Below are 27,716 nucleotides of genomic sequence, written 5' to 3' on the forward strand. Positions count from 1 at the left end.
TTTGAAATAATGTCACTGAGAACTTTCCAAAAGTGTGACAATATCAAGCCACAAATCCAGGAAGTCCAGAGAATACGAAACACAATAAATATCAAAAAAGTACGCCTAGATAGATCATCGTCAAACTGCATGGAACCAAAGATAACAGGAAATTCTTGAAGTCAAGCAGGGGGGAAAAAAAAAACCTACCTATGGAAGAACAAGGGTAAGAGTCATAAGCAGATTTGTCAGAAAAGAAGCAAGCTAGAGGAAAGCGTAACACTTAAAGTGCTGAAAGAAAAAAGCTTATCAACCCAGAATTATATAGTGAATTCTATGTGAAGTTATCCTTCAAAAGTAAAGGAGAAACAGTCATTCTCAGACAAACAGAAATGAGGTGAATTCATCACCAGCCAACCTACTGTGCAAAAAATGTCAAGACTTTCTTCAGGTAAAAGGAAAATAATATAGGTCAGAAGCTTAGATCTATGGTAAATAAGAGGCAAATTTTAGAGAAAGAATAAGTAAAGGTAAAATAATTTAAAAAAATAATTGATCTAAAAATTAACTATTTGGAGCAAAAGTAGTAATAGTGAATTGGGTGATTATAAAATAGTGGATAAATGAATGAATGAATGAATGTCACAAGGGATGAGGAGGAATGTTAGAAAGTTCCCGTACTATACACAAAGTGGAAGAGTCTTATCGAAGGTTGACTTAGTTAAAAATACATATTGGAAACTCTAGCTCAAACGGTAAATTCTGTTTGTATAAAATATAATTGGCATGCTAACAGAGGAGAGAAACTGGAATCTTATAAAAGAGTGAAGGGGAGAAGATAGAAAGAGAAGCTTCTAGCAATTAACAGAAAACACTTGAGAATCTGAGTCAGATTGTGGTGAGGTGGAGAAACCTAGCGTCTGTTGTACAGAGTGAAGTCAGTCAGAAGGAGAAGGACAAACGCCATATGTTAGCATATGTATGTGGAATCCAGGAAAACGGTAACGGTGAACGTGTTTGCAGGAGTAGAGAAACAGACATGGAAAACAGACGCAGCACGGGGAGGAGAGGGCGGGCGAATGGAGAGCAGCGCTGAAATATACACGTTACCATTTGTAAAAGAAACTGTGCTAGCTGATGGGAAGGTGCTGCCTAACACCGCTGCTGGGCAACAACCTAGAGAGGGGGTGGGCTGAGAGCTGGGAGGGAGCTCCAACAGGGGAGGTGTATGTGCGCACCCGTGGCTGACTCATGTACGACAGAAACCAGTGCAACGTCTTAAACCGACTAAAAATGAATTTTAAAAGTTCTAAAACTGGTTGATATTCATCCAAATATATCAATAATCATTCTAAATGTGAGTAATTTAAATGCATTAATTAGAAGAAGACTGTCAAGGTAGATTAAAAATAGCCAAGTATTTCTGATTTTAAATATAAAAGACACTGACAGGTTAAAAGTGAAGGGATAGGAAACAATACATCATTAACTGTGATAAGTGTAACCCATGTAATGTAAGATGTTAACAGGGGAAGTTGGGTGTGGGGCATATGGGAGCTCTCTGTCCTGCCTTTATTATAAATCTATAATTCTAAAACTAAAGAGCCACTTGATGAAAGTGAAAGAAGAGAATGAAAAAGTCGGCTTAAAACTCAACATTCAGAAAACTAAGATCATGGCATCCAGTCCTTTCACTTCATGGCAAACAGATGGGGAAACAGTGGAAACAGTGACAGACTTTATTTTCTCGGGATCCAAAATCACTGCAGATGGTGTCTGCAGCCATGAAATTAAAAGATGCTTGCTCCTTGGAAGAAAAGCTATGATCAACCTAGTCAGCATACTAAAAAGCAGAGACATCACTTTGTCAACAAATGTCCATCTAGTCAAAGCTATGGTTTTTCCAGTAGTCATGTATGGATGTGAGAGTTGGACTATAAAGAAAGCTGAGCACTGAAGAATTGATGCTTTTGAGCTGTGGCATTGGAGAAGACTCTTGAGAGTCCCTTGGATTGGAAGGCCATCAAACCAGTCCATCCTAAAGGAAATCAGTTCTGAATATTCATTGGAAGGTCTGATGCTGAAGCTCCAATACTTTGGCCACCTGATGTGAGGAACTGACTCTTTGGAAAAGACCCTGATGCTGGGAAAGATTGAAGGCGGGAGGAGAAGGGGATGACAGAGGATGTGATGGTTGGATAGCATCACAGACATGATGGACAAGCTCCAGGAGTTGTGATGGACAGGAAGGCCTGGTGTGCTACAGTCCATGGGGTCACAAAAAGTTGGACACAACTGAACTGAACTGAAAAGTGTTCTAAAATTACAAGTTTATTTTAATAGGTGGATAAAGAATTATTTGAATGAAAAATAAGGCAAGACAGTTCAATATAAAGTATCTTTGAATTAGAAAGAAAAGCTGCTCTGAAATGTGCATCTTAAAGATCACAGCATCTCTTTCGCTTACTCTGAATGATAAACCATAACCATATATTAGGCTGATAGAATAAATAATTCAAAAACTAGTCTTCTATAAAATCTGCTTATTGTTCACTAAGAACTGGTATTAATTTATCCATTTATATGAATTTGAACTTTCAGGAGAGATTAAAAAGTTTTAAACACATGACAAATTGAGGCTTTTCATAATATTTAAGTGTAAAGTGTGGATAAGTCACTGTATAATTTAGGACTGTCTAGGTTTACCAGTTTGATTTAGCACTAATTCCATTCTGTTAGCAAATGAGCATTGAGCATCTCCTATATTTGTAGAACTGTTTTAGGCATTATGGAAAATCACAAAAATGCATAAGAAATAGAGTCTGCCCTAAGAAGATTGCAAAATACAGCCTGAAGTTTTTTAACTACAACTTCTGCAATATTTATCCTTTCCTACAAATTCAGATATTTTGTAACAGTAGAGTCAGAAATACATTGGACCTTTGCCTTGCAAGGTTTTGATGGACAGTGAGTTTGTATGTTTCACCTGTAAGGGGGCCTCGAGTGTTGTTTCTTCTCAACCACATGATAGTTCGGTTGATATTGAGCTGCTGCTGCTGCCGCTGCTAAGTCACTTCATTCGTGTCAGACTCTGTGTGACCCCGTAGACAGCAGCCCACCAGGCTCCTCTGTCCATGGGATCTTCCAGGCAAGAACACTGGAGTGGGTTGCCATTTCCTTCTCCAATGCATCAAAGTGAAAAGTGAAAGTGAAACTGCTCAGCTGTGTCTGACTCTTCACGACCCCAAGGACTGCAGCCCACCAGGCTCCTCCGTCCATGGGATCTTCCAGGCAAGAGTGCTGGAGTGGGGTGCCATTGCCTTCACCCTGATATTAAGCTAGAATACTATTATTTTTTTATTTTAAAAAATTTATCAAAAAAAAAAAGAAAAAATTTGTCTACATTTCCTTACCTGGAAACTATTTTTTTCATTTTTCTTTTGGTCAGAATAAATTCACAGTTGTTCAAATACATGAAAATTCCTTAAAAAGCTGTGAAATACAAAAATTTATCCTTGGCCACAATTCTTAAAATAATTTATTATCTTCTTATTTTTATCTGGATGGTTTTAAGGGCTTCAGCATGGGTTTTTTGGTATCAAATAAAGACCTGGATTTCCAAGCAAAGCGAAATCCCTACATTATGATCTCTTCCATCCTAACAATTTTGCTTTTGTTAATAACAGGAAAATATTGAGCTTTAGTATTAATTAATTTGGATTAAAAGGATTATTAATTTGGATTAACATGATCATTGCTAGCGATTAATTTTGATGTTTCTAATACAAAGACTCACTGATGTAAGAAAGATGGTGGCTAATAGGAAAAATATGGATGAATATTTACTGGAATAATTTAGCAAGGGGAGGCTCTCAAGTGTGAAAATGAAAATAGCCAAAAGAGTCTTTTAAAAACAATCTTCTCCATTGTGAGAACAGGCTAAAATTGAAAAGATTTTTACCAATATATGCAAAATACTTCAGTAAGACTAAACAAATAGCAACTGTATACACAACACTTATACATTCCTTCCTTTTCCCCTTTTTGTCTAGAAGTGTAGATGCTTAAAATAATCACTTTATTATTATTTAGTAACTCTGCAGAGATTCATTGAAAATGATAAAATGATGTCAGTTAAGACTTAGTGATGGGAAAGAGAGGGTTGGGGCAGAGTGGTAACTTCCCACAGGATATCCATCTTGCAGCTCATGGTAAAACTCACTTGAAGGGCAGGATAATGAAATCACTGCTTGCTAATCATTCTGAAGTCCATCATTTGCCATTTCCAAACGAGATGACGACTGCCAGGCAGCTTTATCTTGTAACACCAGAAACCTTTAGTATCTTTTAATACTGTCACTGCAAATTTATCTGTATGTACAATTTACAGAAAGTTTCAGAAGCTGATTATATTAGCCACCTCTGGATTTAGTAGCATGGAACACCAACCTTACTGTAGTAAAAAAACAAAATGAAAAACATGCAAATGCTCCGGGTGCATTCATTGCCGATGAAATCATAGGGAAAATCTCTTTTCTCAAAGTGTACTTGCTACTTACTTCAGCAAATAGCTAAGAAATTCTTTGTGAACATCTCTGAGTTGGGCATTATAGAGCTGCAAAGATAAATAAGGTAAGTCCCTGCAAGATGTGGCCATGGCCAAAGAGAAGTGATTAAATGATTCACAGTGTCATATATTCAAGGTGGCTTCTAGTTTGCTCAGTAGTAAAGAGCCTGCCTGCCAGTGCAGGAGATGTGAGAGATGTGGGTTGGATCCCGGGGTCGGGAAGATCCCTGAAGTAGGACACGGCAACCCACTCCAGTATGCTTGCCTGGAGAATCCCATGGACAGAGGAGCCTGGTGGGCTCCTCCATGGGGTCACAAAGTGTCGGACACGGCTGAGTGACCAAGCACACACACATATATTCAAAGCAGGACAATTTTATTTTTGGTTTTTCTTCACCCTATCTTCAGCTGTCAGATGAAATTCGGTCTATCTCCTTAAACACCCAGTGACAACATGGTCTGAAATTCTCCATTGCAGAGCGTGAAGTCGCTCAGTCATGTCCGACTCTTTGCTGGACGGTAGCCCACCAGGCTCCTCCATCCGTGGGGTTTCCCAGGCAAGCGTACTGGAGTGGATTGCCATTTCCTTCTAGAGGGGATCTTCCCAACACAGGGCTCTAACCCAGGTTTCCCACATTGCAGGCAGACGCTTTACCATCTGAGCCACTGGGGAAGCCCAAGCATGATTCCACTGAGCCCCAGAAAGGTCCTCCGTTCCAACCTGCTCCTCGTCTCCCTAATTCACACTCACAGCCACGAGAAGAAACACCCGTTCCTTTATCCCCACTACAGAATGCTTCAGCTACATCTAACCACGCTGAGTTCTGCAGAGCGGTTTCCAGTGGGGCTTTGAAGATCAATGCTGACTGTTCTTGTCCTGGGGTTAACAGAAAAATTCTTGCTGGGTCTTTGAGGCGGTGGTTCGGGATAAGTAGGGTAGTGCATTGGGGAAATCTCAGAAGGCATCCCTTTGATTTTCAAAATCTCTTAGTCATAGTAAGATAACGACAGTCATGCTTCTGCCCAACGGACAAGTCTACCGAATCATGTCTTGCCCCACACGTCCCACAGGTGGTATCAGTCTGTATCTGCTGGATGAATGCTGCTGCGGCTTAATCACTTCAATCGTGTCTGACCCTGTGTGACCCCATGGACCGTAGCCCACCACGGTCCTCTGTCCATGGAATTCCCCAGGCAAGAGCACTGGAGTGGGCTGCCATGCTCTCCTCCAGGGGAAATCCCCAACCCAGGGATCGAACCCAGGTCTCCTGCACTGCAAGCAGATTCTTTACCACTGAGCCACCGGGGAAGCCTCACTGGATTAGTAAATGTGTGAATAAATACAAAGAGCAAACAGTCAGCTGCTCAAGTTACCATGAGCGTGTTTGTTGTTCTCTTCTCTTGTATTCTAGGCTGTTTTGAGGGCAGAGGAAACACAGTATTTCTTGTGGAAAATGTATATTAGATGTGAAATCAAATGACTGAACGCCATTTAGCAAAGTTAGCTATACAGTTACTTTTCTTTTTTTTTAATCAACAAGTATTTGCTGATTACATCTTAAGTGCAGACACTTTCTAGGCGGTGGGGAAGCGGTGCTGAGGAAGACGGACATGGGACCTTCACTTCCTGGAACTTGGTGTCTTGTGGAAGAAAGTAGGCAAACAAAAACATGAGCAAGACAATTTCTCTTTTAATGTGTAATGCAGGAAACAGGATATGGTAGTGTAGAGTGTCCCTGGGCAGATGGGTGCCCTACTTTAGTTAGAGTTATGAAGGAAAGCTCTTCTGAATATTTAAGTTTTGAGATGAGTCGTTGAGGAAAAGATGGAGGAAACTTTGTAAAGAAACATTTTTCACGCTCTCCAAGCAGAAAGGAAGATGAGTTCAAAGGCTAGAGGTAATTAAAAGTTTATCTTGATTAAGGGGAGGGGAAGGAAGCTAATGAGACTCTAGAGGAAGAGTGGGCACATTTTTTTCTCTAAAGTGTTTGGCAGTAAATATTTTAGGCTTTTCAGGACATGTGTTGTCTGTTACAATTCAGCTCTGTTTTACAACACAAAAGTAGCCATAGATGTTCATGAGTGAGTGTGGCTGTATTCCCATAAAACTTTGCAAGAACAGGCAATGGGGTAGATTTGGCCCATGGGCTGTAGTTTGCTGTGGTCTGGAGGTGGTGGTGGTTTAGTTGCTAAGTTGTGTCTGACTCTTGTGACCGCAAGGACTGTATGTCCATGGGATTCTCCAGGCAAGAATACTGGAATGGGTTGCCATTTCCTTCTCCAGGGGATATTTCTGACCAAGGAATCGAACCCAGGTCTCTTGCATGGCAGGCAGATTCTTTACCGACTGAGCTATGAGGGAAGCCCTGCTGTGGTCTGGACTATAGAGCAAAAGAAATGTGTTGAAACTGGAACACTGCAGAGTCCAGATTGTGTGGGGCTGAGGGCATAGTAAGAAGCTGGAATTTTATCATTAGTGCAATCTAAAGCAATTGAAAGTTCCCACTGAGTAAAGGAGTGACTTTGCCTGATTTAGTTTTTAAAATATTCTAGATGATGTGTAGGGAACAGATAGATCATAAAACCATCAGAGTGTAAGTAGGGAGGTACTTCGTGGTGGTCTGGGCAAGAGATGGAGATGCTTGGCCTCCAGGGGGCACTCATGCCGGTGTGCTGAGTTCATAGCCTTCAAATCGGGACAGGAAAATGGATGAGATGTGAGGGTAAGGGACATGTCAAGGCCGCAAGGGTGAGTTCCAGGTTTCTGATTTGCTTCACGTTTCTTGGTGGTGATGGTGCCGTTCTCAAAATATGGAAGATGGATAAGAAATCAGAAGTTCAGGTTCAGAAAGTTCTAGTTTGACATGCCTGTGAGACACTCTGAGCCATCCTACAGAAGAATACCTGAACAAATAACAATTGAGGGAAAATGGCTCGTTGCTGACGCAGGTCAAGGAGAAAGGCAAGGCCAGGATGCAGTCATTTACACTAGAATGGCTTTGGAGCGGGTGTACCAAAGCCCTTCATGATATGTATACATTACAGACATAGAGATGCCTGGCGGTGAAGTCACTCAGGACCTTTGTTAAAGTGGCCACAACAATCATTACTTTCTGTCTCAAAATAGAGGGCAACCTCCTCCTCCAGCGTGGGAAGCTGCACTTCTCTTTCTGCACCGTCAATGAGCAAGCCAGCCCAGCAGTGAAAGGGGGCTGACTGCAGGCAGATAAAAATAACCCTGGTAGAGAGACACAGGATGCTGATTGTGACCAGCAAACAAAGTTTGCAAGTCAGTTGTAACCTGCAAATGCGCTGCTACACATGTTTATCTTTGGGGCTTTGACCACATCCTAAAACGCAGTTCAGCATATGGATTTTTCTGAGCCAGTTTGCTTACTTGAGTGGTCTAGTCATAAGCATAAGAAAAAATATGACCACATTCTACTGTTTTTGATTAATTCAACTTCGACTGGATGTTCCAAGGCATGCTACTGCAGAAAATAATCCTAGAAATAGGGAGCACGTTAATAGATCATGATGGATCAGAACCCATCCTAAATAATGTTTCCCAATCCATTCCATAGTAGCAGGTGAAGTTTCAAAAGGTACCTTTTGGTCAAATATGTTTAAGTAGCATAAACTTTGTTGAAGTAGGTTTATCCCTGGCAGAATATTTAATGCAAATAATTAATATCATTCATGCTAATATGCAGTGTGAAGTCTCAGAGGGTGATACAGTATTTGGTGTTTTCCAACTTATTGAAAACATATAATTTGATAAACGTGCACACATGTATATCAATGATGTATTTTCAAGAGCCATCATCCGAGCATATAACTTGGGTCGGTTTGGGTTATGCTTTGCTGTTCAGTGGCAAAATATCCAATTTTAGCTACTGAAGTAATTAGGGGTTATTTTCTTCAAAGAGCAAGAAACCAAGAGATGGGTTTGTGGCTTTATTGAGTGGCTCATGAATGTCAGAACAAACTCAAAAATTCTCTTGACCTTTCTTTTCCCCTCAGTTGCAAAATAACTCCTGCAGCTGTAAGCACCACAGCTGGGTACAAGAGAAGGAAGAAGGGATTAGGAAGAGGTTAGGAGGATGCCAGCTTCGTCTGTTCCTTTTTAACAAAGAAAACAAAATATTTTTCAAAATTCCTATTGTGGACATTTCCCCGAGTCTCGTCATCTTATCACCATCAGGGTCCCTGACCACAGGTAACCGAGCAGAGGCTGGGAGGGTCGGGGGAGGCTCCGGGAAGCAGAGAACAGAGTTCTCGTAATTGGTTTAGACACCACTCTTATGTCACCTGACTTAAGGACATCCTGCTTCAAAAGGAGAAGCTGGATCTTGACCGGCCAACTAATAGTGTCTGCCGCACGGACTGTGTTCCCAGACACACTCAGCTTAACTCACTGGTCATTTTCTAATCGTGGTGAACATTATAAAGCCCTGCCCAGACTCCCGTTCAGGAATTAAGGACTGATTACCCAGCTTCTGGGAGGTTTGCTGGAAGGAAAACAGGCCTCCAGCTCTCAGCTCCCTTCAGGTATCTCTTCACGTCAAGAGTGACCTTACCAAGGATGTACCGCTTCAAGGCCATCTTCAGCAACACAGGCTTGTCAGGGCCCTCCGCCTCCTCTTTCCCTTCGCCTGCCCCTCCATCCCTCTCCATTCTCAGGGCAGCTCTGAACGGTCATCCTGTCTTCAGAGCTGGGGATCCCGAAGCTCGAGACGGTATCGCCCCTTGACCTTTTCCTTTGTCCTGCTTTCCTCTCTTATCTTCTCCAGGTTCACCTGATCCCCAGTGCACTCCTGGCAAACCTGTCTGTCTCAGAGCCACCTTCCTGAGAACCCAACCTGCTACAAAAATAGAAATTAGATATACTCAAAATAGGTTCCTTTCTCCAGTTTTAAAGTTTGTTTGGAAGCTTGAATTTTTTTTAAAAAATTAGTTAAAATTAAAATGTAATTTTTTTTTTTAATTTTTTTATTAGTTGGAGGCTAATTACTTCACAACATTTCAGTGGGTTTTGTCATACATTGATATGAATCAGCCATAGATTTACACTTATTCCCCATCCCGATCCCCCCTCCCACCTCCCTCTCCACCCGATTCCTCTGGGTCTTCCCAGTGCACCAGGCCCGAGCACTTGTCTCATGCATCCCACCTGGGCTGGTGATCTGTTTCACCATAGATAGTATACATGCTGTTCTTTTGAAACATCCCACCCTCACCTTCTCCCACAGAGTTCAAAAGTCTGTTCTGTATTTCTGTGTCTCTTTTTCTGTTTTGCATAAAATGTAATTTTTAAGGATGCCACACAGCACTGACATTCATTGTTACTCCAACATTGGCAAGTGTGAGAGTATTTGCCATCTGTACCAACTATTCCTTTCCTCAACTGAGCAAACCCTTGATTGCTTATAAATGTTTTAAAATTTATTTTTAATTGAAGGCTAATTGCTTTACAATTTTATGTTGCTTTCTGCCATACATCAGCATGCGTCAGCCATAAGTATACATATTCCTTATAAATTTTTTTTGGAAAATAGCTTCATCTTTCTGAATTAATTAGTGCTTGTTGTAAAATTACAAAAGAGGTGAAAATTTCAGTAAGAAAAAAATGCTTGTAATAATAACACATACCTGTTATTAATTTTTGAGTGATATCTGTCCAGACCTTTTAAAAGGAGCTAACAGCTGTTTCTTTGACTTTTGTTCAGTCTTATGATTGAAGATTTCATCCACATTCAGTCTTCCTTCCTTACCTGAAAGAATTTTTAGAAACAGGACTTGAGCAATTCTATGCTTAAAGAGGATCCGGGCAAGGACTAGAGGACCAAGCTGTACCTCATCACTGAGAATGAGTGCTGAATAACTGGTATCTGAGGTGAAGCTGCAGAGAGGTGGGGCTAATGGCACACACATGAGGCCAGAGAGACGCGGGCTAAAGGCTTAGAGGCCCCCAGAGCTGCAGAGTCCCTGAGCTGTCGGGGCTCTGTATCCTCAGCTTCGTTTCTGTGACCACGTGTGCCCTGTAAGCAGCATGGCTGGCACATCGCGAGCTAGGGCTGGGAGGCCCGGGACCGCAGCTTCGTTGTATATGCTGGGTTATTTCCTGTTTGTTTTCTTAAGACTAAACAGCCCCTGGTGCTGGGTGAAGTCTGATGTGTCCTGTGAGTTTAACTGTTAAGTTGAACTCTAAATAACTACAACTGGAGGCAACTGATGTTTCTATTATCTCATAGATAATTCAGAACTCTGTTCTTATTATAAAAGATTCGACTAATACAGAGCTTCATAAACACCTTCCCTGCATTCCCCCTTTTCCCTCATTTTTAATTGCTATTTAATTATTTTGCATATGTATATCCAGATTTTCTATTAGTTCTCAAGTCAGTTTTTAGTACTTTGTGACTTTCTAGGAATTTATCCATTTCATCTAAGTGTTAAATTTGGAGTGGAGGGTTCATCTAATTCATATCTAATGTAAGTATTGATATAGTTGGATTTATATCTGCCTTTTTGCTATTTGTTTTCTTAATATCTCACTTCTTTTTGTTCTTCTATTGCTCAATTTCTGTTAAGCAAAATTCTTTTATGTTAAGCAAAAACTTTTTTGATACCATTTAAACTCCTCTGTTCGTTATTTTCACTGTATTCTTTGAGAATTTTGTGTTGTGGTTAGCTGCCCTAGGGATCAAAATATTCATTTTTAACTTTCACAATTCACTTAAAGTTAGCACTGACATAATTAAAATGTAGCATGCTAGTAAATGTCTATGTCATTTCTCCTTATTTTTTTGTTGACGTATATATATAAAACCTTCATATATGTATTGTAAATCTAATACTGTGCTAGAATTAAGATTTTAACCAATCTTCTAACTGTAAAGAAGTTAAGGAAGGAAAGCATGATACATACGTGCATATAGTTTTTATTTCCTTACATATTTCTTGTGACCGTCCATTTTTTTCCTGTGGATCTGAATTACTGTCTGGGGTCGTTTCCTTCAACCTAAAGAACTTCCCTTGTGTTTTCAGGTCTCCTAGCAATAAATACTATTAATTTTTTAAAATCTAGACATATATTTTGCTTTAAGACGAATTTTACTAGGCTACTTGGCGGCCTGTTTTTTTCTCTTTCAGCACATTGAGTATGTCCGTTCTTTCTTATGGCCTCTATTGTTTCTTATGAGAAGTTAAGCATCAATCATACTGTAGTCCCTTTTTATATGAGTCGCTTTTCTCTTGCTGCATTCAAGACTTTTTTTTTTTTTGATTTTAGGAATCTGAATATGATGTGTCCAGTTGTGTTTTATTTGTATATCTGCCTGTGTTCATTGAGCTTCTTAGTGTTCGTTGGGTCTGGAAATGTTTTTCATTAAAATGGGACGTGTATAGCCATTATATTTTTGATATAATGTCTTGTCTCCCTATCACTCCTCCTTTTATGACTCCCGATACATACATTCTTGAAATTGTTCTACAAATCTTTGAGACTATTCCTTTTTAAAAAATCTTTTACTTTTGCTATTTCAAATCTGCTGTTGTCTACCTAGTGAATTTTTTATTTCAGTTATTGTACTTTTCAAATCTAGACTTTCCAATTGGTTATGTCATCTGGGTTCTCAAGAGTCAATTTCTATTGACTGCATCCCCCTCCCCCACCCGCTGAATATGGGTCACACTCTTCTGTTTCTTAACATGTCTTGTCATGATTGTGTGAATTTTGAGACTGATGTGGTGTGATGGTGATAGGGCAGATAACTGTGAATTTTAGATAAGATTGTAGCCGCTGTATATTCTATTTTTCTAAGGTTCATTGTATTGTGGGTTTCTGTTGTTTGTTTTGGTAATCTGCCTGGACTTAAACCACAGACTATCTTCTTAAACTGAATGTATCTGGTCATTTTCTTTTCATGTTTCTTTTTTGGGGCTGCTCTGTCTACATAATTTAGTGGTCAGTCAATGATTTGAGCAGACACCTTGATTCTCCAAGACTTGCCCAGATGTTGCCAATTGAGGTTATGTGTGTGAAGAACAGCTTCAAAGTTGCAGTCAGTTCTCAAGTCTACCTTGGTGTAACATTATCAGTAGATACATGACTTTAGTTTGTTTCATTATTGACAACATTAACTTTAATACTTACTTAAGATTGTATCTGCTAGGTTTCTCTATCAATAAATTAATATTTTTCCTTTTAAATTAGTGAGTAACTTGTAGAACTTTTGTCAAAGTTTGTAATTTCTTAAAATTTGGTCATTTACTTACTAGTTTAGGACATATTGACCATTTTCTCTGAATCAGTTACTAAGTTCATAGTTTCAAAATGTTGGATGTTCTACCATCATTATTCCTTCCATTCTATTTTAAGAAACAAACTCCCCTTACTGCTTATTCAACATTTATTTATTTATTTTACTTATCAACATGGACTCATAGATTCTTTTCTTTGCTGCCTCCAAATTTTTGAAGTTAGCTTTATCAAAGTTTAATTTTACATAGAGCCAAAATCAGTTCAGTTCAGTCGCTCAGTTGTGTCTGACTCTTTGCAACCCCATGGACTGTAGCACTCCTGGCCTTCCTGTTCATCACCAACTCTCGGAGTTTACTCAAACTCATGTCCATTGAGTCGGTGATGCCATCCAACCATCTCATCCTCTGTCATCCCCTTCTACTCCTGCCTTCAATCTTCCCCAGCATCAGGGTCTTTTCAAATGAGTCAGTTCTTTGCATCGGGAGGCCAAAGTATTGGAGTTTCAGCTTCAACATCAGTCACTCCAATGAATATTCAGGACTGATTTCCTTTAGGATGGACTGGTTGGATCTCCTTGCAGTCCAAGGGGCTCTCAAGAGTCTTCTCCAACACCGCAGTTCAAAAGCATCAATTCTTCGGCGCTCAGCTTTCTTTACAGTCCAACTCTCACACCCATACATGACTAATGGAAAAACCATAGCCTTGACTAGATGGACCTTTGTTGGCAAAGTAATGTCTCTGCTTTTTAATATGCTGTCTAGGTTGGTCATAACTTTCCTTCCAAGGAGCAAGCATCTTTTAATTTCATGGCTGCAGTCACTATCTGCAGTGATTTTGGAGCCCCCCCCCAGATAAAGTCTGTCACTGTTTCCACTGTTTCCCCATCTATTTGCCATGAAGTGATGGGACCAGATGCCATGATAGTAGTTTTCTGAATGTGTAGCTTTAAGTCAACTTTCTCACTCTCCTCTTTCACTTTCATCAAGAGGCTCTTTAGTTCTTCTTTGCTTTCTGCCATAAGGGTGGTGTCATCTGCATATCTGAGGTTATTGATATTTTCCTGGCAATCTTGATTCCAGCTTGTGCTTCATCCAGCCCAGCGTTTCTCATGATGTACTCTGCATACATCAGGATGTACTCTCATGAGTCAAAATAAACCTCTTTAAATTTTCCCCAAAGAGTTCCCTTTTGTCCTTTTGCAGTCAATCCCTCTTTCAACTTCTAGCCCCCAAACATACTAATCTCATTTCTGTTCCTATTTTAATTTCTGATTTTTGTTACAAATATAAAATTTTATATATTAATTTTATATTATTAAACCATGCTGCACTTTCTAATTAATTGTAGCAGACTGTTTTTGTAATTTTCCTAAAATCGTGTCAATGGTGAGACCTCTTTCTTTACTTCTTGCTTTCCAATCCAGATGCATTTATTTTGCTTATTGCTTGGACTAGAACCTCTAGTACAATGTTGTATTAAAGTGGTAGGAGTATATATCCTTGCCTTATGTCCATATTAGAGGGAAAACATTCAGCAACTTACAAGGATGACCTCCTAAATGATTAAATGTTAGTTGCTCAGTTGTATCCAACTCTCTGTGATCCCATGGACTGTATCCCACTGGCTCCTTTGTCCATGGAATTCTTCAGGCAAGAAATCTGGAATTGGTAGCCATTCCCTTCTCCAGGGTATCTTCCCAGTCCAGGGAATGAACCCAGGTCTCCCATGTTGCAGGCAAATTCTTTACTGTCTGAGGAAACAGGGAAGCCCCTACTTAATGTTTAAGGATGATATAAGTTATAGGCTGTTTTTTTAAGTATCTTAATTCTGTTAAGGAAGCTCCCTTCTATTCCTATTTTCCTGAGAGTTTTATTTTTTAAGTCAGGAAAGCAAGTTGAGATTTTTTTCATGTAGTCTTTCTGCCTCTGTTGAATGATCGCATGGTTGTTTTGTTTTTTGAGTTTTTTAGTTGTTAACCTGATGATTTACATTGATTTTCTAAGGTTAAACCATCTTTTGTTGCTGGAATAAATCCCACTTAGTCACGATATATTATCCTTTTAATATAATGCTGGCTTAGTTTTGCTAAAGTTTTAGGAATTTTCCTATGTATGTTTATGAGGAATAACTTTTCTGTCATTTTCTTTTCTTTTAGTGTCTTTATCTGATTTTGCTGTCAGGTTAATACTGACATCATCAACATCCATGCTTACTGTTTCATATGTACCATATGCTCTTCTAAGTAATTTACATGTATTTATTAACTTTTACACTTGACATGATTTCAGACTTTACAAAACAACTACAAGAATAATACAAAGTATTCTCATATACTTTTCATTTAAATTCCTCAAGTGTTAACCATTTGCCACATTGGTTTTACCATCTCTCTCCCCTCCCACTACCTTCGAATCTTTAGACTTAAAAATTTTTTATTTTTCTTAAACCCTGGAAAATTTTCACATATAGTTTCCTTTACTATGTACTCCCTTCCATCATTTTGGTACCATCTTGGGATAAATTTTGTCCTTAGTTTTGTTTCCTTGGGACAGAACCAACCTATTTTTTAGGAATCTCAGGTTATTATTTGGAAAAGGAAATGGCAACCCACTCCAATATTCTTGTCTAGAGAATTCCATGGATGAGGAGAGTCAGACACGAATGAGCAACTATCACTCACTCACTCAGGTTCTTATTATAAGGTCAATAAAACTGCCTTGATGAATCTAGTTAAAAATTTCAAAATTGATTGCTCTTATTTAGTCTTCTGTGCTCTGGAGAATAAGTCTACTTAAAAAATTGTAAAGTCTATGTGTGTCAAGAGAGATATTTGTGTGTACTTAATTGCTCAGTTGTATCTGACTCTTGGCTACCCATGGACTGTAGCCCACTAGGGTCCTCTGCCCATAGGATTCTCCAGGCAAGAATACTGGAGTGGAGAACCATTCCATTCTCCAGGGGATCTTCCTGACCCAGAGACTGAACTCAAGTCTCCTGCAGTGCAGGCTAATTCTTTACTGTCTGTGACACTAGGGAAGCGCTATCAGGAGAGATAGTACCTATTAAAATTAAATTCATTCCCAGCCACTTACTCACACATTTTCTCTCCAGACTTATTCTCTGTTCTTCACATTTCTCAGACCGTATGAGGCTGACCTCTATAGACTGTTTCTTCAGGTTGCCTTCCCTGGGTTGACTGTGTTTAAATGAGGAAATTGGGTGGGAGACTGAGATTGGAGGGCAGAGAACAAAATGGGGATGTTTTCCCACAGATTTCCCTGTGCCTGGCCATAACTGACACTGTTGTTTTTCTTGGTGGGGGTGGGCATTGGGGTGCGTTAACAAAGCCATAGTCCCTGCCTGGCAGCCCTTTCTTGCAGCTATACATCTCACTTGGTTCCAGTAACTGACACTCCTCTAACACCCTGAAGCCTAGGAGTTGTCATGGACCCCCTCTGTTGTTACCTGGCAAGGGCTTCACCCTGTCCTGTTCTTTCCATTCGCCCTGACTGCCCCTCTGTCAATAGTCACTTCATTAAAGTCGTTCATTCAGCTCCTCCTTTCGAAGGTGCATGTGTTTTCAGCCAGGACTCTGACTGCCCATCACTTGTTTTCCTGTTTCTACTCTATGTTCCTACTCCCTAGGGTCCTCCAACTAGAGCTTACCTTCCCTTAGAATGGTCTGAGCCCTAAATCTTATTTTGATAAAAATTTAATGTAATGTATGTCTCACTTGAAGGAAGATCCACTAGAACTTGTCTCACTGTGCAAGCTATACTGAGGATTCTAAGTTTGCTACCTGTCCAGGGACATTTGAATTTTAAGGGCCTATTCTTTTATAATCTCATGCAAAACATCTCAAGATGGAAATTTCTATAAAGATGGTAAAATTGATACTCTCCATAGTACTCCTCAAGTAAATCAGGCCCCAAATGTGGAACGAGGGCAGAAAGTGAGACCCAGTTCAACAGGAAGAAAAAGTTGCTAAAATACATACCTCAGACAGTAGTTCTGCAAAATGTATAAAAAAAAAAGGGGGGAATACTTCTCTTATATGATAAGTTTTGGAAACGCTGCATAATATATCCTCCTGAGAAGTGAAATTGCATATTAGCTCACTAAAATTATGAGAAGTTTTATGATAAACTGGTTTGCTTTGTTTGAGCCAGTTGTGTTTCAAATAAGAACATTTCTCAGAATGCTTTAACTTTGTTAAAGGACATCACATAGAAATTTGTGCAATGGGGCGAATTGTTTTCTTCCAGAAAATATGGGTGCTTACGCCTTTTACATGTAGGAAAATGAAAATTTCTTTCATTTCTGAATTTTTGTTATCTACTTTTATTTCAGTGTTTGATTTTCCAGTGTTTGATTTTTGGTTCTACAAGGCTATTATAAGTGTAATAAAAAGATCTGAGAATCTTAGGCCAAATCTATGCAGCATTCTATTGCTTTTAACTTTTATTTCTTTCCATCTGAGTAATTATGTTTTCTGGAGGATCTTATAGTATAAACTTGATGAAAATATGAATCATCAGTACGGTTTAATCAGATGCAATTGTAACATTCTAATTAATTTCTAATTAATTCTAAATAATTTCATATTTTAAAACAGCATAATTGGAAGCACGGGGGCCCTTTCCATTTTGTTTTTCATAAAATTGTTTGCTTACTTTGTACTAGCTTCAGTCTTACTAAAGAATGATTTTCCAGAATAAGGGGAAAAAATCACAGAGAGAGAAATTCTAATTCTATAAAACAAAGTATTTCAATGAGCCTTTAAAATAAGGAAGCATTTTTCATTCCAACTATAAAAGTAGTACAAGTTATTGTAAATAATTTTAAACAATAGATCATTATGTAAAATGTAAAGTCAAAGTCCCTGATAATCCCCTGCTAACAGCTACTCTTAACATTTTGGAACTCCTTGAGAAAAACAAAACATTTTGTAACACCTTAAATATGTGTGTGTATAATATACGCATGCATATATACAGATACAAATGAACACACTACAGTGATAGGAAGTAATTAAAAAACTGATAAGCATAGAATATACACTGGAAACTGGGTCTCTTTTTAGACTCCATGACCCCTTTTTCTGAGTATGGAATCTCTTGCCATTTTGACAAGTTTTTTAGTTTCTTTTGGCAACAAAACCTCAATTTTGTTGGCCTTAAAGTCCTTACTTCTTGACAGGTGCCCATCAAAACCATACCTTTCCCCTAAATTTTCTGCAACATATCTAACTGCTTCAATCTAGTCAGGACATTTCTCCTTTGTCTAGCTATATTCTGTACTTCATTTTGATCACCCTTCTCATTAAACAGCCGTACAGAAGCCTCATGTTTATTTATTATTTGAACATGACTCATGAAGGCATGATTCAAATCTCTGAATGCACTAATATATTTCATAACAAGCATATCTGTAGGTGTCTATATTCTGATAATGTCTTCATGTGCTCAGCCATCTATATTTGATGAAAAGCTATCATTTTTCCCTAGCAGATTTCAAACATCTGTGGAGCTAGCTAATGCACAGACACGGACTTTCCGTATGACCTTGGACAATCTTGTTCTATCTCCTGAGTATGTAAGTCTATGACTCGGGGAAACATTATAATGCAGGTTATTTTTCAGGAACATTACAATAATTAGAAATTGTGAAGTGGCTCGGATTTATCAGCCAAAGCTTGACGATTTTGGAAATGCCAGTCATGCAGATTATGTACAATCATGTACGTTAACTCTTTTAAGCCAGTAGGCAATCACTCTGCAGGTACCACAGGCTGCCTTATTGACCCAGAGTGGGGGGTAAACCCTGGCTCAGTCCCTGCCTGTCTCCTCTGCCCTTGTCTTTCTAGATCTTTGCTGACTCGTGGTTTTGTGAGGCTGCAAACTTGAGACAGGCGAGCCTCAGCCATCTTCAGGCGCTGTCCCACAGGTGTCCGGCCCCTCCCCTGGTGGTCTGTCCTGAGAGTTACACCTCTTGAGCTACACCACGGAATTCCTACATTTTGACCTGAGTCGTTATCGCTGAGTCTGACTTTCTCTGCATCCAAAGCCAATTGCTGAACGCCCCTTCTCGTTTCTAGAGTTGTGCTTTATGGATCAGCCAGGATGACGGCACCTTCTCACCTTCGCTCCCATCCTCAGCACAGTTCCTGTTCTAACAAGGGGGTGCGCATACCTCAGTGTCCAGTCTTGAAACCCTTTCTCCCCTGTCCTCTGCAGGCCCCAGTTGGTATAAATGGGAAGCTATCAATACCCTGCCCCCAAGCTAAGGTCCTGCCTGGGGAATCTATACAGTTCCTTTCTGAACCTGGGGCTTCTACCCTTCTTTCCAATCATCCTGTTTTAAGACCAAAGGGTAACCGCTCATGGCCACCTGAGCCGGCCTTCTCCTCTTGAACTGATGTTGCCGGTGTCCAAACCTCTCTGGAAATCTGGGAGTCAGCTCTTCAGTCTCCATTCCTGTTCTATCTAATCTTGGATGGGTCCTTCTGATTTTTGTTGTCCTTTTGTCCCTACATGTGCCTGAGACGTCTGTTTCCTTGAGATCTTTGTCTGTGGGCATCCAGGCCCATTTCGTACAATCTGCCGCCCGACTAACGGATGGCAGCTGAACAAAACGTCCTCTGGACAAAGAAGTTTAGAGAAAGCTCTGCTAAAAATGTTTTTCAGGTTTCCTCTTTTGTAGGATTATGCCTAAGACTTTAAAATACTGATATGCATCCATAGAGGTGAAAATATACAATTTTTCCAAATATATTTGTTAAAGGACTATTTTTTCCAAGGATTTCTTGAAAACCTAGAGCAAAATGTATTCTATGAAATGTATTTTGAAAAATTTTTTAGAAGATTAAGCTAGGGATTCCCCATGACTTCTTTCAGTTTTATCGATTCTGATTCAAAGATTCACAAGAACTTTTTGGCCAATTCAGTGTTTTGGAGGAAAGTGATCAAGGTAGAAAAATTTGTTAGTACTTAATTAATGCTGTCCAAGGAATAGAGAAGCACTGTATTTTTATTTACTGGGAAGTTCTTTTCTGTGATAGAGCAGGGAGAAAGCAGAAAACTAACATTCTCTTATTTATTCAACCATTGTGAGAATATTTATTGAGACTACAACGTGCTAGTCATTATTCTAGACGCTGGAGTGTTAAGGACAGATAAGATCAGTGCTCTCCCTGCCCTCGGGAATCTTAGAGAAGCTAAAGCAAGCCACCTAATATCTTCACTCTGAGTTTGTGCATCAAAAGTCTCATTTTTAATTTTACATTAAGTTTGAGTTCTTAAAGCTTTAAGAACATCTCTTTTTGTAATAAACTGGATTCATTCCTTTATAATTAAAGAAAAGTGGCAAAGCACATAAGCAAATATGCATAAGCACATAAGCAAATATGCAGCAGGTATATATACACAGAAATACTTATAAACTGTATACATAGATATGACCAAGATAATTTTTTATCTAACATTAGAAATAAAATGCTATTATTGACACACACACAACCATATATATATACATATATATGGATTTCTCAGAGAATTATCCAGAACACTTACATTAAAATAAGCAAGGGTAATTGTGAAAATGCAGATTTGCACTCCAAATATTCTGATTCAGCAGGGCTAAGGAATATGCATGTTAAACTAACGCTACATAACATACTTATGCACACTGACATTTAAGGACTTCTGATGCTGAGACTCCAGGATGGGAGAGAGCTGGAGCTTGTCACCACGTGGCCCTAGATTGGACAGACAGACTCACGTTGCAGGGGCAAGGTTGGCAGGAAAGAAGGCAGGCACCCAATCTCCCAGTGGGGTTAGGTACAGAAGGTACCTGATCAGTAAGTGTTCCAAGAGTGTTAATTTTCTTTCCTCTGACACCCCTCAGATATAACAATCAACAGCTGAGCATGCCTGGGGGCTTCTTACCGTTCCTCCTCAGTTAGTGTATTTTATTTTGTCTTCACATGACCTCACTTGGGAGGAGATCCCTAGATTTTCTCCTAGGAGATGGGAAATCCTTGCTGTTGTTCAGTCGCTAAGTTGTATCCGACTCTGCGACCCCACAGACGGCAGCACGCCAGGCTTCCCTGTCCTTCACTATCTCTTGGAGTTTGCTCAAACTCACGTCCGTTGAGTCAGTGATGCCATCCAACCATCTCATTCTGCCTAGTCTAATTTACACGTTGATTTTATTATTTGTTTTAACGTTAGTTAGGTATTAATAAAAGTTCAAATACCAGGGTACAGAGGCTTGTGGGATTTACTTCTCACGTTTCACAAAAAATTTAACAGCCTGCTGGTTTCAGATCAAAACTCTAGAAGCCTCCATCACCACATTTCCTGTTTGTAACTGAACAAAGTACACGCAGAAGATTTTAAGAAGAGAGAAAAAACGGAGGTACAGATAAAGTTTACTGACACTTCTCACTTAACAGAGCAACATTACTTAGAAAAAAAAGCTTGCGGGAGTATTTTTAATTCATACATTTGCCTATGGCTACATAAGGATTTCTCAAAGAAAAAAAGCATGGCAGGTAAGTGGCATTTTAAATTTTGCTCAATTCATGTGCCTAAGAATTTACATAATAATGTCTAAGCCTCTAGCAAAAAGATACTTAATAAAGGTTTGGAAAGTAACTAAGTTTACACAATTATTTTAAAAGTGTGAGATGAACTTTATAATAATTAGAATGTATTTGAAGTATATCAATGAACATAAATTGCCTACTTTGTCTTAAAAATTTGGACCGTATTTTATAATATAAAGCTAATTGTAGCTATTGGTATGTGTTCCTTGATGTATGCTAAGTTGCATCAGTCGTGTCCGACTCTTTGTGATCCTACAGACTGTAGCCCGCCAGACTCCTTTGTCTGTGGGATTCTCCAGGCAAGAATACTCCAGGCAAGAGTGGGTAGCCATTCCCTTCTCCAGGAGATCTTCCTGACTCGGGGATAGAACCTGGTCTCCTGCATTGAGGGCAGATTCTTTATTGCTGAGCCACTGGGGAAGCCCCTGTTCCTTGATACTCATCCCATTCAAAGTACTTGTTCTTTTTAGAGGATCTTTCCTTGACCTTGCATATTCCTTTTTACAGTTTAACTATAAAGCAAGAAAAGCATCCTGGGATTGACATTTATGCACTGCTATATTTAAAATGAATAACCAACAAGGACCCACTGTATAGCACAGGGGACTCTGCTCAGTATTATATAACAGCCTAATCAAGGAAGGAATTTGAAAATGAACAGAGACATGCATACATATACCTGAATCACCTTGTTGGACACCTGAAATTATTAATAACATTGTTAATCAACTATACTGCAACATAAAATAAAGTTAAAAAATAAAGCAGGTTAGAAGTAACAACATTCTAATTCCTTACACTTTAGGCATTATATTGTCTTCCCAGAAATCAATTGAAACATCAACTTTCAGAGAGATGACAATTTGCAAAGGCCAGTGAAAATACCATCACCTTTGGAATGGACTATAAGGGTTGAACGCACATTTATTAGCTTAATTTCTGCTCCACGTTGACTATCACTCCTCCTTTATTCTTTAATGTACTTTTAATTTCTTTAAATAAATGTTATAAGAGAAAAGTGAAAGTCACTCAGTTCTGTCCAGCTCTTTGGGATTCTATGGCATTCTCCAGGCCAGAATACTAGAGTGTACAGACTTTCCCTTCTCCAGAGGATCTTCCCAACCCAGGGATTAAACCCAGGTCCCCCGCGTTGCAGGCAGATTCTTTACCAGCTGAGCACAAGAGAAGCCCCAGAATACTGGATTGGGTAGCCTATCCCTTCTCCAGCCTACCTTCCCAACCCTGGAATCGAACCGGGGTCTCCTGTGTCGCAGGCAAATTCTTTACCAACTGAGCTATTGGGGGAAGCCCCATTATAAGAGAAATATGTATAATATATAAAGTGGGAGAAGTGTGGAATACAAATGAAAAAATTTAGTTTCCATCACTCTAGAAAATATTATGTTGTATTTCCTTCCAACTTTTGCTTCTATGTATTCTACTTGGTTTGCTTTTCATAACTAAAATAATAATATTTATAAAATCATGTTCAGTGTTTTTCACTAACATTATCACCATCTCCATCTTCACAGTAACTTCTGCTTAGTTGTTTTATAGGGATGCACAGTAACATCAATTGAGTTATAGTTTACTTAGCCATTTGTTTATTGTTAGACATTTATGTTGCATCCAGTCTTTTTCTATTTTAAATGACAGAGGGATGAACAACTCTGCTTTTTCTATATTAAGGATATTTTCTTAGGAAATATTCCTAGACACAGAATTACTGAATAAGAAGTTATGAACATTTTCAGTATCATTATTGTCAAATTGCTTTTCCAAAGTTGTTGTCAATTCACTCTCACCCTAGAAGTGTTTCTCCTTAACAAGCTGGCCTCATTTTTATAAATCTTTACTAATTTGATAAGCACAACATGCTAAGCCATTATTTAACATGTATTACTCTGATTATAATGAAAATGAACGTTTTTGTGTGGGTTTTTAAACTGCTTATAATTCTATCATTTGTGAATTACCTGATTACATCTTTTGCTTTTAATTGTGCTAATAGTATTTTTAATATCAATATGTATGAGCCATTTGTAGAAGATAATAGATATTATAATATCTGTGAATTTGCTTCCCAGTGTTTTGCTTGATGGATTTTAAGATCGAGTGATTGGATTATTCCACAGGGAACGTAAACTGATGTATGATTTTCACAATTCTCTTTATCTTTCCCAGGTACATGTACATATATTAGCAAAGAATGAAAACGATTGTGCCCATTTTGCTAGTGCCCTGCAGAAATGAACATAGCAATGCTATGAATAATTGCGATGAGCTGACAGTCATGGGGAACTTGGCAAGTGTGGGAAGGCTGAGGGCAGTGAATATGACATTCAGCTATTTCCCATTAATTAATTTTAAATTTAGAGGAGAGGATAAAATATTCTCCTTAGGATTTCATGGTTTATGTTTAGATTTTTCCAGTGTAATGCAGGAACTCCTCCATTGACAATTAAGACCTAAAATTCCACAGAAGGTAAAATATGTACAGTACTTGCCATTAAAGCCTCATAGATCTTAAAAGCCAAGAAACAAAACGAAACATGCTTAATGTGAAAAGAGAGACTCAGAGTATTTTTTTAAATTAGATAGGTGAAGTAAAGGAGAAAATAAATGTGAACACAATGGAAAAGTGAGATGATTCCTAGTTGAGTAAAAAGAATGTATGAAAAGTAAAATCCAAAGTTTTCCTTCTCTCCTACCTAAATGGCTTGTTGGTAAAGAATCTGCCCGAAATGCAGGAGACTCCAGTTCGACTGCTGGGTCTAGAAGATCCCCTGGAGGAGGAGGTCACGGTAACCCTCTGCCGTATCCTTGCCTGGAGAACCCCAGGGACAGAGCAGCCTAGCGGGCCGCAGCCCCTGAGGTCACAGAGAGTCGGACACGACCGCGCGGCCAAGCACAGCACAGTTCACGTGGCCTGTCCTCCCTGCATCAGTAAGCGTGCCAGCATCCAAGATGCTCCCGAGCTTCTGTGTCCACGTAGTCAGGATCAGCCGAACCAAATGGCAAGAACGGCTCCTTTGGGCTGCTATTAATTTAATTTAAACAATGATTCACTCTAGTTACACATCGCTGTTTTTTGAAGGAAAAAAAAGATTTTCATTGTCTTTACTCAGTTTCTTTTCCCTGGATCCTCGGTCATCTTTGGAGAGCAACGAAAAGCTTGTCTTTCAGAGACCAGATAGGACTCATTCATGAATCGTTTCAGTGCAGGTGTTCTTTAAAAGCAGGTCCAACACAATCGTTTAATTAGGTAATAATCAACAGTGATCTTAAGAACAGTTAACCCAGCAATGATTGGCACGTAAAGCTCACAACTCTAAGAAATAAATACCTACAAATTGCTAGTTAATAATAAATAAATATTGATCTCTTTTCCAGACATTTTTTTTTCATTTAATTTTCTCAGCATTCCTGACTTAAACAGGAAAGAAACAATTAACAAGCCTTCTTAAAACATTAAAGAAACGTAGTGGCTACAGTATTTTGTTGGATGAAGTTGCACACACCTATGCCATCTTCAGAGGCTCTTGCCAAGGTGGTTCTCCCGCAGGAAACAGCAAGTACATATACAAAATGGAGCAGCGAAAAGTACAGAAAAACACAGATTCATCTACAGCAGGGGTTTCGGCAGACTTCAAAATCCCAATAGGTCTTCCCAAGTTTACCAATTCTGAGTTTAATTATGAAAGAAATGACGAGTCTAATACTAGAGGAATCATAACATGCTGTCTTAAAATCTAGCCTCCGTCTCACTCTGCCATGTACACTTTCCTCGGGTAATCAGTGGGCATTGGTTAAGAGGAATCATCGTGTACTAGAAAGAGGGGACCTTTATGTCACACAGATGGTCTCTGAACACCAGATTTATACTTGGCTTAGAATGCCGGTCAGGCTTCCCTTGTGGAGCAGCTGGTAAAAAATCCACGTGCAATGCGGGAGACCTGGATTTGATCCCTGGGTCAGGAAGATTCCCTGGAGAAGGGAATAGCTACCCACTCCAGTATTCTGGACTATACAGTCTATACACTATACAGTCCATGGGATCACAAAGAGTCAGACACAACTGAGAAATTTTCATTTTCACTTTATGGCGAGGGTCAGTGATCTGCAGAAAGTCACACCTTCTGCCTTTTTCCCTATACACTGTTCCAAAACAGACACTCCAAAGCTTCATATTGCTAATGTTCCTCTTCCCATCATGGCCCCTTCCTAACATGTATCATTCACTTTTCAAATAACCTATTCTTAATAGACACATTTAAGTTTGGCAGTTTTCAATTTTTGCATTAAAAAGTTCCTTATTTACTTGAAAGCCTGGGACTAGATTTGAGAATCTCTTCCAGTGACCCAGTCCATGACTCTAATGCCTTTTATTGGTGGGATAATGCATATGGACAGTAGTGGCAGAGGCTGTGTAGACAGTGGCAGTGTGCAACAAACAGTCATCAATAATGTGCCTAGTTTGCAACCAAATGATCCCCGCAATAAGAAATGTTCATTTCATGAGGAGAATCCATGGGGACTGTTATATCAGTACCTTTATGTTGAACTATCAGTTCAGTTCAGTCGCTCAGTCATGTCCAACTCTGAGACCCATGGACTGCAGCATGCTAGGCTTCCCTGTCCATCACCAACTCCTGGAGCATGCTCAAACTCACGTCCATTGAGTCGGTGATGCCATCCAACCATCTCATCCTCTGTCGTCCTCTTCTCCTCCTGCCTTCAGTCTTTCCCAGCATCAGGGTCTTTTCTGAGGAGTCAGCTCTTTGCATCAGGTGGTCAAATTATTGGAGTTACAGCTTCAGCATCAGTCCTTCCAATGAATATTTTCTTATGGATGGACTGGTTGAATCTCCTTGGAGTCCAAGAGACTCTCAAGAGACTTCTCCAACACCACGGTTCAAAAGCATCAATACTTCAGCGTTCAGCTTTCTTTATAGTCCAACTGTCACATCCATACATGACTACTGGAAAAACCATAGCTTTGACTAGACAGACCTTTGTTGGCAGAGTAATGTCTGTGCTTTTTAATATGCTGACTAGGTTGGTCATAGCTTTTCTTCTAAGCAGCAAGCATCTTTTAATTTCATGGCTGCCATCACCATCTGCAGTGATTTTGGAGCCCAAGAAAATAAAGACTCTCACTGTTTCCATTTTTTCCCCATCTATTTGCCATGAAGTGAAAGGACCAGATGCCATGATCTTAGTTTTTTTGAATGTTGAGTTTTAAGCCAACTTATATTTGAACTACTACTATTAGCCTCTGGTGGGTTTTCCTGCTGGCTCCAGCTGGTAAAGAATCTACCTGCAATGTGGGTACCCGGGTTTGATCCCTGGGTCAGGAAGATCCCCTGGAGAAGGAAATCACAACCCACTCTAGTATTCTTGCCTGCAGAAGTCCATGGACGGAGGAGGCTGGTGGGCTATCGCCCATGGGATCACAGAGAGTCCGACATCAGTGAGCGACTCACACACACACATTAGCCCCTGGTTTAGTTGAAAGCTAGTTAGAAACTTCAGTCATGCTTTTCCTACCTGACATCGCCTCACTGATAACGTACCAAAATTTTAGTTTTTTAACAGTATAGATAGCTAACTTAAAATTGTGTAAGAGTACTATTTAAAAGCTATATGCAAGTAATTACAACTAATGAATAATGGTACTAAAGATTGCATTTGTCAGGCAAGAAATTGTAGGTACTTTGCACATCCTCTGCTATAAGAGGCACTGTTAGTATTGAATAGATACCCACACGGGTATACTGCATACGGAAAGTAACTCAGTAAGAGGTGGTATGAAGTATATGTGTGAGTCTGTATATGTGAACATTTACACAAAACTACCATTCAAGTTGAAAATCTCCACCATTCAGTTATTCAATATCTTCTCATTTCTGTGGTTTTTGTTTTGCTTTTCAAAATAGGGCATTTATTGTTGGCAATCAAAATTTTTGAAAGATATCAAGAGTGTCATGAAATACAAAGCTTCCAAATAAAAACCTTCCTACTTTTAACTCGGATCACATTACAAAAGAAAAATACCTTGGGAAATAGAAGGGTTACACAGGAATCATAGACTCCTAAAATCAGGGGAAAACTAGAGACCATGTGAAACAAATCCAGACATATTAGAATTTAACCTGTTTTAAAATGTCTGCAACTGATCAAAGCAAATTTACTGTTCTAGTCAAAGACAAAACCCAGCCCTAAATGGATGTGCAGTGTGGTCCAAGTTCTTTCCTTGGAGTTGCTGGTGTATTTCATGAAAATTATTAGTGTTT

General features: G+C 39.3%; 1 protein-coding gene and 1 long non-coding RNA gene across 3 annotated transcripts in view; one reads left to right on the forward strand and one right to left on the reverse strand.

Moving 5' to 3' along the window:
- Positions 1–8,496: 8,496 nt before the first annotated feature.
- LOC122687528 lies at positions 8,497–21,029 on the reverse strand. The gene is made up of 3 exons (XR_006339164.1): positions 20,759–21,029; positions 10,199–10,320; positions 8,497–9,411 (listed from the first exon to the last, which is right to left on the reverse strand). It is a non-coding gene; the product is annotated as an uncharacterized LOC122687528 (long non-coding RNA).
- A 123-nt stretch (positions 21,030–21,152) lies between these two features.
- LOC122687514 (T-cell receptor-associated transmembrane adapter 1) overlaps positions 21,153–27,716 on the forward strand; it is a 41,067-nt gene continuing 34,503 nt past the window's right edge. Inside the window, exon 1 of one of the 2 annotated variants that reach the window (XM_043893043.1) lies at positions 21,153–21,366. In XM_043893043.1, the coding sequence (XP_043748978.1) occupies positions 21,360–21,366 (7 nt within the window). In that variant the 5' untranslated portion in view covers positions 21,153–21,359. The remainder of the gene's footprint in view (positions 21,367–27,716) is intronic. The other variant, XM_043893045.1, reaches the window with a different exon arrangement.

The sequence above is a fragment of the Cervus elaphus genome, chromosome 31, assembly GCF_910594005.1.
Source record: "Cervus elaphus chromosome 31, mCerEla1.1, whole genome shotgun sequence".
Taxonomy (NCBI): Eukaryota; Metazoa; Chordata; class Mammalia; order Artiodactyla; family Cervidae; genus Cervus; species Cervus elaphus.